At 40.1% G+C, this 12,022-nt stretch overlaps 1 protein-coding gene across 1 annotated transcript; it reads right to left on the bottom strand.

The window, feature by feature from the left end:
* Window positions 1-6,929: 6,929 nt before the first annotated feature.
* On the bottom strand, window positions 6,930-9,790 carry LOC115136771 (diablo IAP-binding mitochondrial protein-like). Its single transcript, XM_029672534.2, has 6 exons — window positions 9,453-9,790; window positions 9,165-9,297; window positions 8,912-9,037; window positions 8,628-8,738; window positions 8,224-8,320; window positions 6,930-7,573 (listed from the first exon to the last, which is right to left on the bottom strand). Exons 1-6 carry the CDS (start codon window positions 9,578-9,580, stop codon window positions 7,371-7,373), a joined length of 798 nt encoding a protein of 265 aa, XP_029528394.2. The 5' UTR covers window positions 9,581-9,790; the 3' UTR covers window positions 6,930-7,370.
* Window positions 9,791-12,022: the final 2,232 nt, after the last annotated feature.

Below are 12,022 nucleotides of genomic sequence, written 5' to 3'. Positions count from 1 at the left end.
ATCATATGTTCCTGTAGGATATCATTTCATAATAAATTGGTAGGACAACTGGTCCCCTTGAGTACCAGTACCAATACCACAGTCAGTCCAACAACAATCAGTAAGAGGATTAGAGACCTCACAAGTCAAATTGCTATTGATAATAGTGGCAGAGGAGTTAGTAGTCACTCAGATTGCAACACGTGTAAGGGAATCTCCAGAACACTCTTCTTTTTATTTTTTTATTATTTTTTTCTTGGTGAATTTTACCCCTTTTTTCTCCCCAATTTCGTGGTATCCAATTGTTGTAGTAGCTACTATCTTGTCTCATCGTTACAACTCCCGTACGGCTCGGGAGAGACGAAGGTTGAAAGTCATGCGTCCTCTGATACACAACCCAACCAGCCGTACTGCTTCTTAACACAGCGCGCATCCAACCCGGAAGCCAGCCGCACCAATGTGTCGGAGGGTACTCCGTGCACCTGGCAACCTTGGTTAGCGAGCACTGCACCTGGCCCGCCACAGGAGTCGCTGGTGCACGATGAGACAAGGACATCCCTACCGACCAAGCCCTCCCTAACCCGGACGACGCTAGGCCAATTGTGCGTCACCCCACGGACCTCCCGGTCGCGGCCGGTTACGTCAGAGCCTGGGCGCGAACCCAGGGACTCTGATGGCACAGCTGGCGCTGCAGTACAATGCCATTAACCACTGCGCCACCCAGGAGGCCCCAGAACAAACTTCTGATGGTCAACACGCATGCCATGCATCTAATAAATAGAACCCTCCATTCAGGAGGAAAGTTATTAGAAGTCATGAACCATGATCACACCGCTTACGACTGGTTCAGTGCTTAGAGAGCACTTCCGCCGTGCGGTTAGCTCCTCCGTGGATAACATAGCTATGAAATAGACTTCTTCATACCTATCGCCACTACAATAGTGGAAGACGCAGTGAAGACGCAGACTCCCTCGACACCAATTCTGACTGACTTCCAGGCATTGACCTGATTACCTGATTACGTCAGACGTCAGACTCATTCTGAACAAGTTGTAGTCAACCAGGATACTTGGTTTTCTTCCTTTGTGTAAGCTTAAACGCACATGTACAACTGAATATCCAATTAGGATTTATGCCAGCATCACTTAAGGGGCCGAGCAAAACGCCAGCCTGGGTAAAATTGAAAATGTACCCTGAGGCCTTTGACACGAAACTCACCAATTTATCCCCAGAAGTTTTTTATTTATTTCATTTTTATTTCACCTTTATTTAACCAGGTAGGCTAGTTGAGAACAAGTTCTCATTTGCAACTGCGACCTGGCCAAGATAAAGCATAGCAGTGTGAACAGACAACACAGAGTTACACATGGAGTAAACAATTAACAAGTCAATAACACAGTAGAAAAAAAGGGGGAGTCTATATACATTGTGTGCAAAAGGCATGAGGAGGTAGGCGAATAATTACAATTTTGCAGATTAACACCGGAGTGATAAATGATCAGATGGTCATGTACAGGTAGAGATATTGGTGTGCAAAAGAGCAGAAAAGTAAATAAATAAAAACAGTATGGGGATGAGGTAGGTAAAAATGGGTGGGCTATTTACCGATAGACTATGTACAGCTGCAGCGATCGGTTAGCTGCTCAGATAGCAGATGTTTGAAGTTGGTGAGGGAGATAAAAGTCTCCAACTTCAGCGATTTTTGCAATTCGTTCCAGTCACAGGCAGCAGAGAACTGGAACGAAAGGCGGCCAAATGAGGTGTTGGCTTTAGGGATGATCAGTGAGATACACCTGCTGGAGCGCGTGCTACGGATGGGTGTTGCCATCGTGACCAGTGAACTGAGATAAGGCGGAGCTTTACCTAGCATGGACTTGTAGATGACCTGGAGCCAGTGGGTCTGGCGACGAATATGTAGCGAGGGCCAGCCGACTAGAGCATACAAGTCGCAGTGGTGGGTGGTATAAGGTGCTTTAGTGACAAAACGGATGGCACTGTGATAAACTGCATCCAGTTTGCTGAGTAGAGTGTTGGAAGCAATTTTGTAGATGACATCGCCTAAGTCGAGGATCGGTAGGATAGTCAGTTTTATTAGGGTAAGTTTGGCGGCGTGAGTGAAGGAGGCTTTGTTGCGGAATAGAAAGCCGACTTGATTTAATTTTCGATTGGAGATGTTTGATATGAGTCTGGAAGGAGAGTTTACAGTCTAGCCAGACACCTAGGTACTTATAGATGTCCAAGTTCATAGGTCATTCCTGTAGACTGCCCAAAACGAATGCCCTACAGCTGTAGACTTATCATGTACTGTAGTTATCAACTTAGGATAGTGCACTAAGCAAAACACTGCAAATTAGGAACGCCCTAGACATGACATTAGAGACATGCCATAATAGCCATGTTTCCAAGACCTTGGACATATATAGAATACAGTCCAATTAGATGATTAAGGTGTGATAACTATATTTTGTATTTATCTTTTGTTTATGCTTTTTTATTAATTTTCAACATTTTCAACCATCAGTTAGTTCAACAATGCCGCTCATTTGGGAGGAAATGTAATTATATATTTCATGAGCATGTGTGTGTTGTTAACATCTGCCTAAGTTTACTGCCCAGATCTTTCAGTCTGGATGACCAGACAACAGGTCCATTCCTGTGATGCTTTGCAGCTTCCAGAAAACCTACCAAGGTGGACCACCACAGGGGGACCGCAACAGCGATCAGTAACTGGACACCCTCTGCCCATCCTTGGAGCGGCCTGCTTCATTCGCATAAACCCTACCCGTGTCAACCACCAGAGGGGGACCACAATGATGGTCCACAACCAGGACAACCCACTGTCATTTTTATGTTGGTATGCAACTTGCAGGATAATCGCAGGATTGAAACCAACAAAGAGGGACTGTCATGACGTTGCCCTGTTGGGTGAGGTTTATGACCCCCCATAAATACCTTTCCCCCTTTTCTCTCCACTCTACAGAATGGACTCTTGGAAAGCCCTTTGTTAACATAGAGAGAGTATGGTAACATCAAAAGGTTGGGGAATGAAACAATATTTTCCTTTCTCAACCAGTTGAAAGGGTACTTAAAGAATATGATGTCAGATCAGTTGTTGTCTGGGACATTATATCTGATGATAGGATGACAAATTGTTTCTTGGAAAGTCTACACATTCTGCATTCAGATTCACATGGAATTGTTGTACATTTTAAATGTTTAAATATGGAACTATTTGTGAAAAGATTAAATGTAATTTTTGCCTCCTAAATAAGAGAATTGTTTCATAGTAAAACATCAACCCACTCAGTGGCCACACCCAAGTGAACAGACATTGGTTGAGAACTATGAAACACGCCCTTCTCTCCCACAGTACAAAGCCCGTTGACGGAAGTCAAACTCAGTTCCCGATGAAGTGAGGACTGGTGTCCATACGTTTAAATGTCACGTTCTGACCTTAGTGTGAGTTGGGTGGGTTGTCTATGTTTGTTTTTCTATGATTTGGGATTTCTGTGTTTGGCCTGGTATGGTTCTCAATCAGAGGCAGCTGTCAATCGTTGTCCCTGATTGAGAACCATACTTAGGTAGCCTGGTTTCACCTTTGAGTTGTGGGTGATTGTTTTCTGTTTTGTGTCTGCACCAGACAGAACTGTTTCGGTTTCTTTGTTGGTTTATTCCATAGTGTTCTGAATTATAATAAATATCATGAACACTTACCATGCTGTGCATTGGTCCTCCGATCCTTCCTACTACGAGGAGGAAGACAACCGTTACATTAAAAGCGCTAATTTCAACTACAACCTAACAAAATTAACATTTAGTTCCAGAAATGTCAGGACTGCTGTCCTAACGTTTAAAAGGGCAAATTTCAAAGTGGAGGTGAAGATCACCACGCTGGAATAGACAATGAGTTATTAGCTGCAGCTGTAAACGTACGTGGCCTAGGAAAGGACAGACAATCTCAGAAGAACGACAGGGCACTTTAACATATCTGCTCTACAACACCACGACCAGAAAGATTCTTCAAAGGACAATGGCGTTCTCTTCTGGGTAAACCAGTCTTCCATCTTCGACCCATCTATCGAAGCGCAGCTCAGAGTAAATATATATATCTTGCATTTTCCTCTCCAGAATATGCGGTTATTAGAATCCATAAGATTCTGTATTTCCTATAGCATAGCCTCTCAAGGTCCGATAGAGATTCAATTCCTTTGTCCCTCAGTCTTCCCGCTCTTTCATTCAAACCCAACCCTCTTCCTTTGTGTAACCAACCGTCATATCAGGTTAGCCCACTAGGGGCTTTACGTGACATGATTAGTAATCCATGTGTGATCTATTCTGTGTATATATATGTCATTCTGTGTGATTATTTAGTAAATAAATAATGAAGCCAATTTGTGTATTGCTGAGCTAGGGTTTGTGCAGATAACAAAGTACTTATGACAATCCGAATGAGACCGGTCGAGATGGTGATTAATAATTGATTGCTATTGATATAAAAGATCTTCAGATCTTTAAGAGTGGATTCGGGAGATAACCGCTCTATATAAATGAATGCTTCCGTGGTGCCCCAGGTTATTAATGGTTTAATTATTGCATGGTTTAATTCAATCACGTAATCAATTAAACGTTAGATAATGTCACAGCCTGATCTGTTTCACCTGTGTTTGTGATTGTCTACACACACCTCCAGGTATCACCTGCTTTCCCCATTAGTCCCTTGGTACTTATTCCTGTGTTCCCTGTTTGTCTGTTGCTAGTTCGTCTTGTCTTGTCAATTCAACCAGCGTGCTTTTCCATGCTCCTGTTTATTCTTCTCTGTTTTTCTAGTCCTCCTGTTTTTTACCCTTGCCTGCCTTTACTCTGAACTTGCCTGCCACGCTGTACCTCCTTCCTTGACTCTGACCTGGTTTATGATCTTTTGCCTGTCCACGACCTTTCTCTTGCCTGCCCCTTGGATTATAATAAATATCAGAGACTCGAACCATCTACCTCCCGTGTCTGTATCTGGGTTTCGCCCTGTGCCTTTATAGGTAATGGATTTGATAAAATAGCATGTCATATAACTTAATCAGTCAGAGACACGACACAGTACTACCCTCTGGAGTGTCCTGAGCTTGTGGACGGTGCAGTTGCCATACATTGCGGCAATACAGCCGGACAGGATGCTCTCGATGGTGCATCTGAGGTCGTAGGGGTCTTAGGAGCCAAGACGGATTTCTTCAGCCTCCTGAGGCGCTGTTGCACCTTCTTTACCTTGCTGTTGGTGTGAAGTGGCTGCAAAGAAAATATATTGACTTACTAGGATTTTTAAAAGACAAACTAAGTTTCTGTCTTGTCTGCTTGGACTCGAGATAAGTATACTGTAGTTGCGTTAATATTTTTGCAGGCAGTCATGTTCCTTTGATGAAAGTATTTGCAATTTTGTCAGTATAATATAGTTTTGATGAATGTATTTCGTGTTTTGCAAAAGGCCACAGAGTTCTGTGTCTTGTGGACTCTGTTTTGAAAATTGAAAAATGCTCATACCCGATTGAGCAAAACTGTGATACTGGAATTCCAGGTTTGATTGAATTGGGCCTTTCATTGTATTTTATAATGGATTTAGACCGCCATCTACATTTACAACACAATATTACACATGGAGGTCAAACAGTAATGAACACACAGAGCATGTTGTACAATTATCTATTGTTGGGGATTTTCTGTTTCAGTTCCATTTGATTCCATAAAACCTCATACAGATTAAAAAATCCATACAATGAGAGACAAAAACACAAAGTCTATACAAATATATGTAATAAAAATTCACAAAGCAATCCGTAAAGCTGTTCAAATGTTTCACGAAGTCCGAAGAATTCTTTCAAAGTCCAGTGAGTTTTGCTTTGAACTCCTTCCCACATCTTGAACTTTGACAGATGACATTTGTCTTCAGCTCATTCACATGTCCCCCCCAAACCTTCTGTGAGTCTAATTGACAACAAAGTCCTCTCATAGATTGAGACATTTCCTTTCTCTTCTGTTCTTTCACAACAAAAAAAACAGGACCAGACACATGATCACCGGTTTGCCTTATTTTCAAGGTAATATTAACTAAATTAACATGTCAACTTAACAAACGGACCTAAAAGAGAAGCCAATACAAGTATCAACTTGTTTTCTAAACCCATTGACCTCGTAGCTTTATGTTGTTTTGTGTTGTCAGAGCCTCTGGTTTAGGTGACATGGTGGATTGGGTGATGACAGGAGTTAACAAAATAGACAAAGCTGTGAGGAGGAAATGTCTGCAGATTATTAGCAAAGAAAAAGTATAGAGTGAAAGGGCAGATATAAATAACAAAGACATGGTACTTGGATCTGCCCCTCTAAGACAAATTTAGATTTTCTCTTTTAGTAAACCTGAGAGATTAGTGAGGAAGAAAACTGCACATTGTCATCAACTACTAGATGTGTATATAAAAAACTTTTACAACACATAAAATGAACTTCTTGGCATAAAAAGTACTTGAAACTCTGAAAACATTTGGCACCTCATTTAGATTGGTCAATGAATGTCTCAAGACGTAATAGACTGGCGTCACTGGTTTTATGCAGAGTTGAGGGACAAACAGCCCACTTTTGTAAACAGAATATCCCCAAGAGGACCACAGTGATATTTCTCTCTCCAGGTTGGCACAGACACAGTTCAACTATGACATCTAGTCTCACCCACAATTAACAGTAAAGAAGAAAAATCCTTACTGCCAAAGACCACATTTTTACAGATCTCACACTGACTCAATCAACCCCATAGCACACAAATATAAACTTCCTTCTCATTAAAAGTTAGACAAATGTATTTTTTATTCTTCAGCTAAATTGTTTCACAAACTATTCAAATCTATAATGACAAGTATATTAATTCGGAGAATTTCCTATTACCCAAAAGAAACAGAATACAATCCAAACAGCTATGAAAAATATACTTTTTTATTATAAAGTTAGTTCATTTACATATCATAAAATACAAATAAACAAATGCAACCATACCTGTACTGCTATGTTGACCATAGTCCATACATTTCACTTAGGACACCCTGATTGTCAATTATTATTTTCAGTTTAAAGACTTGAAGTTGACATTCAAAGCTGTATTCAAATAAATATTACTTTTGTGTGTTAGAGAGTGGATTATAGTAAGTGCATGAAACTAATCGAATCAAATGTAAGTCACAAAGTCATGACATTCCATCCACAAAAATAATCACTTGTCATTCAATTCACCACTAAATTCTCTACATGTTTTTTGTTTATCATAATTTAATATAAAACAACTCCTGAACTTCCCAAATGGTGGACTTGAGGATCTAAACCACAATAAACTACTCAAACTTGTTTTACTCTCAGGATTATTCTTAGTCTTCTCTGAGGTACGCCTCATGCACGTCATCACCACCCCTCTCTATGAAAGAGGCATACTCCGCCATCCTCTGGATATCCTCGGCCTGGGTCTCAGCCAGCTTTCTCTCAGCATCCACAGATATCTGCCGAACCTCCTCCACCTGAACCTTGGCCACCTGCAAATTGGTCTTGGCTGTGACGGATGCATGCTCAGCTCCTGGGGAAAAAAACAAAATGGTGGTATTTTAGTCATTTCACCATTACAGAGAAAATGAGCCAAAGATGAAACCTTCAATCCATGGTAATACTGGGTGACATTGAGCAGGTACCCCTGTCCATCATCTCTATGGTGCTGCATCATGGGAAATATAGTACATGGTGACCTGGAGTTTTCGTTCTTTACCATCAAAGCCCTATTAACTAACAGCTACTGATCCATACATTCGCCAAAGTGTGAGACTGACAGCTCTTGAAAGAGGGTGAACAAACAGCAAACTACAAAGTAGTGAAACAGAGATGCACAAAACAAACAATGGGGGCCTTTCTCAGAGCTAGCAGGTTTACTATGGCACTGACAGGTTAATGTCTGTATGAGAATCACAGTGCTGACTGAGGAAAGTCATGGGAAGCAGGGAGCATCAGGTACTACACTAACACTAGCTTGTGTATGTATGTATCATTGTTGTGCAATTCAAGGTTGTGGTTCAGTTCTTTTTAGTGAAACAGGTTGTATTGGTTTATTCGGATCCCATTAGCTTTTGCCAAAGCAGCAGCTATTCTTCCTGGGGTCCACACAAAAACACGACAAGTAACAAAAAACTGACAGACAACAGTTGCACACATTTTTAACACAACCTTTTCACATACCAGTGTTGTACGCTTCCTCAGCTGCCATTTCACACAGGTTGACAGCATTAATCCAGTTTGACTCAAAGCGGTTGCATTCATCTAGTCTGCCACCAACCTGCCAGAACAGACAGAGAGAGAGAGAAACCCATCAGAACATTTTATTACTTTCTTGAGAGTTTTATAGAGCTCAAACCGTATTTACTTTTAGAACATAAATGATCATCTTTGATGAAAGGCAAACAGGAGTGACTAAAGCATTTACTATGTGAGATTGTATATCAATTTTTTGGGGGAAATAAACAAGACACCCTAAAGACAGCTTTTCCAGATGAATGGATATAAATATTCATATTTTCTGAAAGAGTACTTTGCAAGACAACAGTGTATTTTGGTGTATTTGATTACACATTTCATTCACCTACCTCAACACGCTGACCAACGATCACTTGCCAAATGGCATCCTGCTCAACAGAGGAGAGTTTTCCCAGTGAAGCCAGATATCTCCTCTGGAGGGCGATGAGAGTATGGAGAGCCTGAGGACAACACAAACACATGGTCAAAAACATGAAGGGTCATTTAGGTAACATGATGCCATTGGCTTACTGGTTAAATTAGTATTTGATATTTCAAATGGCTAGAATTATCACACTGTACAATTTAGCATGAATGATAACAAAAATCCACTATGATTGCTTCAGGTACTTACTTTGGCATATTGTGTGATGGAGTCTTCGAGAGACTGAGTGGTCTGGGAGAGGTACGTGTTTGCACTGTCTGTAACCATAGAGGATGCTCTTCGGTTTAGGGATTCATGAGACAGGTTCTCCACTTGCTGGATAGAGAGAAACAGAAAAGTTTAACACAAGAGCTGAAAGGGGGGATTTTTATGTTTCATGCATGTATATGATGTCAGCCTTATTCAAGTTGTTCAGCACAGAGAAAGAGAAAAGGTCCTGTACCAGCATGAAGGGGACAGCTCTCAGCCCACTCCCAACACTCAAAGAGGCCAAGCTCGTTCTGGTAACATCCGTGAAACGCACAAGCCTCTGACGCGAGGGCTTCCTACTGTTGAGGACACTCGCTGCTGTGCTCCTGCAAGGTAATGAAAGAAAACAACAGCGCTGACATTAGCAAGCTACAGTAGTTAATGCAAATCGATATTTATCTTAGACGAAACTGTTGCTGTTTTCATACGAATATAATTCATTCGGGTGCAATGATGCAGTTGCTATTATAAAGTTATTTACCTGAAGAAATTGAGACAAGCAACGCTTCTTCTGAGCGCCGTCATATTGGTCCGGAGCAAAAGGAAGTCCGTCCGACTTTGTAGAAGTGCCCCAGTAGCACAAGCAGAGCATTGTCTAATAGCTTGCATTTTATTTGTAATGTGGTTGATTACTATTCAACTTAAATATAAGATATATAAGGTTACTTTTGTGATGTATTAATGTCTCAAATGATTTTTAAACCAAAATTCCTTTACCAGAATGATATACGTTAGAATGTAAGTATATGTCGCCACCTAGTGGTAAAAAAATAGTCAACCGCGTATGCTGTATTCCTGCTGTAGTCTTGTATTCTTTTGCACAACTGTGCTTTCTGAATCCTGTAGACTCCCAGGGGTATTTATACGGCCACAGAACAAGCAGCCTCCCACCACACAGATATTGATTCCTGAAATGTGCCAACTAGACATTGCCTGAAGGTCCAGGAGGGGACCTATTACGCACATACTACGTAAGCATAGGTTATGTAAATTGAACTCATCGGTCCCCTTAGAGGTTTTTTTCTGGCAAACAGATATTTCAATATCAGCTTCAATAGTCACTTTATTGATTAATTTACTGATGAATCAGTGTCCCTCCAATTAAACTTAATGACAGGCAGTTCACCCCAAAATTAGTCAGACATTCACATCAAAAGTGATCTAATGTTGAAAAGAGTCCATGTTCCCCCACTACATCTGTCATGTAGATCTAGCTATACAGTATGCCAGACCCAAATAAATTGTAAAGTTATAGGCACCATATAATTGAATGGTAGTTTGACCTACACATATCCACAAGATGGTGCTTCCAACTACAGGCTGATCTTGACTTCAACCATTATGTGTGGCCAAAGGATTTGGTATGTAGTGACAATGAATATTATACTGGTTTTCAAAAGCCAGAGACAAAGGAAAACCTTAGAGGCTGGAATACTATAAGGAGAGTGATCTTGTTTGTGTTTGTGATATTTTCTAATTTGATCAATTAAATCGGAGTTCCTCTTTGGTCTTATTCTGGCCAATAGTTTGATCTATGATGTGTGTAGACCAAACTATTGAGAAATGATGTGACTAAACTCAACAATAATAGTAAGAAATTGTATTATGATGCCAAGATCAATGATATAAAGAATGATGGGAAAAACACTTTGGAGTACTTTAAATGAAGTTATGGGCAGAAAGACAAACTTCACTCTATCTTTCATCGAATCAGATGACCTATTCATCACAAAACCGTTTGATGTTGCCAATTATTTTAATCAATCAATAATGACAAACCTCTTGGTATTGACAACTTAAATGAAATGCTACTGAGGATGGTATCTGACTCTATAGCCACTCCTATCTGTCATATCTTTCATCTGAGCATAGAGAAAAGTATCTGTCCTCAGGCCTGGAGGGAAGCTAAAGTCATTCTAGTAAAGAAGCCTTTAATGGTTCTAACAGCCAACCTATCTGTTTGCTGCCAGCTCTTACAAAACTAGAAAAAATGTTGTTTGGGCAAATACAATTCTATTTCTTTGTAAACTAATTAACAACAGACTTTCAGCATGCTTATGGAGAAGGGCAATGAACATGTATTGCACTGAGACAAATTACTTATGATTGGTTGAAATACATTATTTTAGATGTCAGTGCAGCCTTTGATATTATTTACCATAACCGGTTGTTGAACAAACATATGTGTTGTGGATTCAGATAGTATTCACACCCCTTTACTTTTTCCACATATTGTTGTGTTACAGCCGGAATTTATAATTGATTCAATTGAGATGTTCTGTCACTGGCCTACACACAATACCTCATAAAATTATTATTTTTTTTAAACAAATTAATTAAAACTGAAAAGCTGAAATGTCTTGAGTCAATAAGTATTCAACCTCTTTGTTATGGCAAGCCTAAATAAGTTCAGGAGTAAACATTTGTTTAACAAGTCACATAATAAGTTGCATGGTCTCCCTCTGTGTGCGATAATAGTGTTAAATATGATTTTGGAATGACTACGCCATCTCTGTACCAAACACATACAATTATCTGTAAGGTCCCTCAGGTGAGCAGTGAATTTCAAACAGATTCAACATATTGTACTCTACTGTACTCTACAGAATAACATTTTACTGTGCTCTACTGTACTGAACTGTGCCATACTGTACTGTGCTGTTCAATCTTGTGAAACAGCCTAGACATCTATGACTCCTTCAGATTGGGTCTGGTCTGGACCGACCAAATGTTTACTTATTTGGGGGCGGGTCTCATTAGAATAATACCCAGCATGCTTTGCATGTTTTGTTTTTTTACATTTACATTTTGGTCATGTAGCATATACTCTTATTCAGATCAACTAATAGTCTAGGGTAGATAAACAACAACATATCACAGTCACAGCAAGAAAAAAATATTTCTCTAACTGTTACTGAGAATGTTATTGTAGTTGATCTGTTGGTTTATTCTGTAAATTGTACTGCTTTGAACATCATCACTGTCAGTTTTAAAACATTTACATTTACATTTAAGTCATTTAGCAGACGCTCTTATCCAGAGCGACTTAAA

The sequence above is a fragment of the Oncorhynchus nerka genome, linkage group LG11, assembly GCF_034236695.1.
Source record: "Oncorhynchus nerka isolate Pitt River linkage group LG11, Oner_Uvic_2.0, whole genome shotgun sequence".
In the NCBI taxonomy this organism is placed as follows: domain Eukaryota; kingdom Metazoa; phylum Chordata; class Actinopteri; order Salmoniformes; family Salmonidae; genus Oncorhynchus; species Oncorhynchus nerka.
Note: the sequence above shows the minus strand (reverse complement) of the source record. Positions and strands in the feature narration are given on the sequence as shown.

What these genes read in the sequence shown, in the direction of transcription:
- LOC115136771 (XM_029672534.2), bottom strand. Translation starts at nt 9,580, where the DNA reads ATGCAAGCTATTAGACAATGCTCTGCTTGTGCTACTGGGGCACTTCTA. An exon ending in GCTTGTCTCAATTTCTTCAG is followed by an intron (nt 9,298 to 9,452) that starts GTAAATAACTTT and finishes ATTACCTTGCAG; the next exon opens with GAGCACAGCAGCGAGTGTCC. An exon ending in TGAGGAAGCGTACAACACTG is followed by an intron (nt 7,574 to 8,223) that starts GTATGTGAAAAG and finishes TTTTTTCCCCAG; the next exon opens with GAGCTGAGCATGCATCCGTC.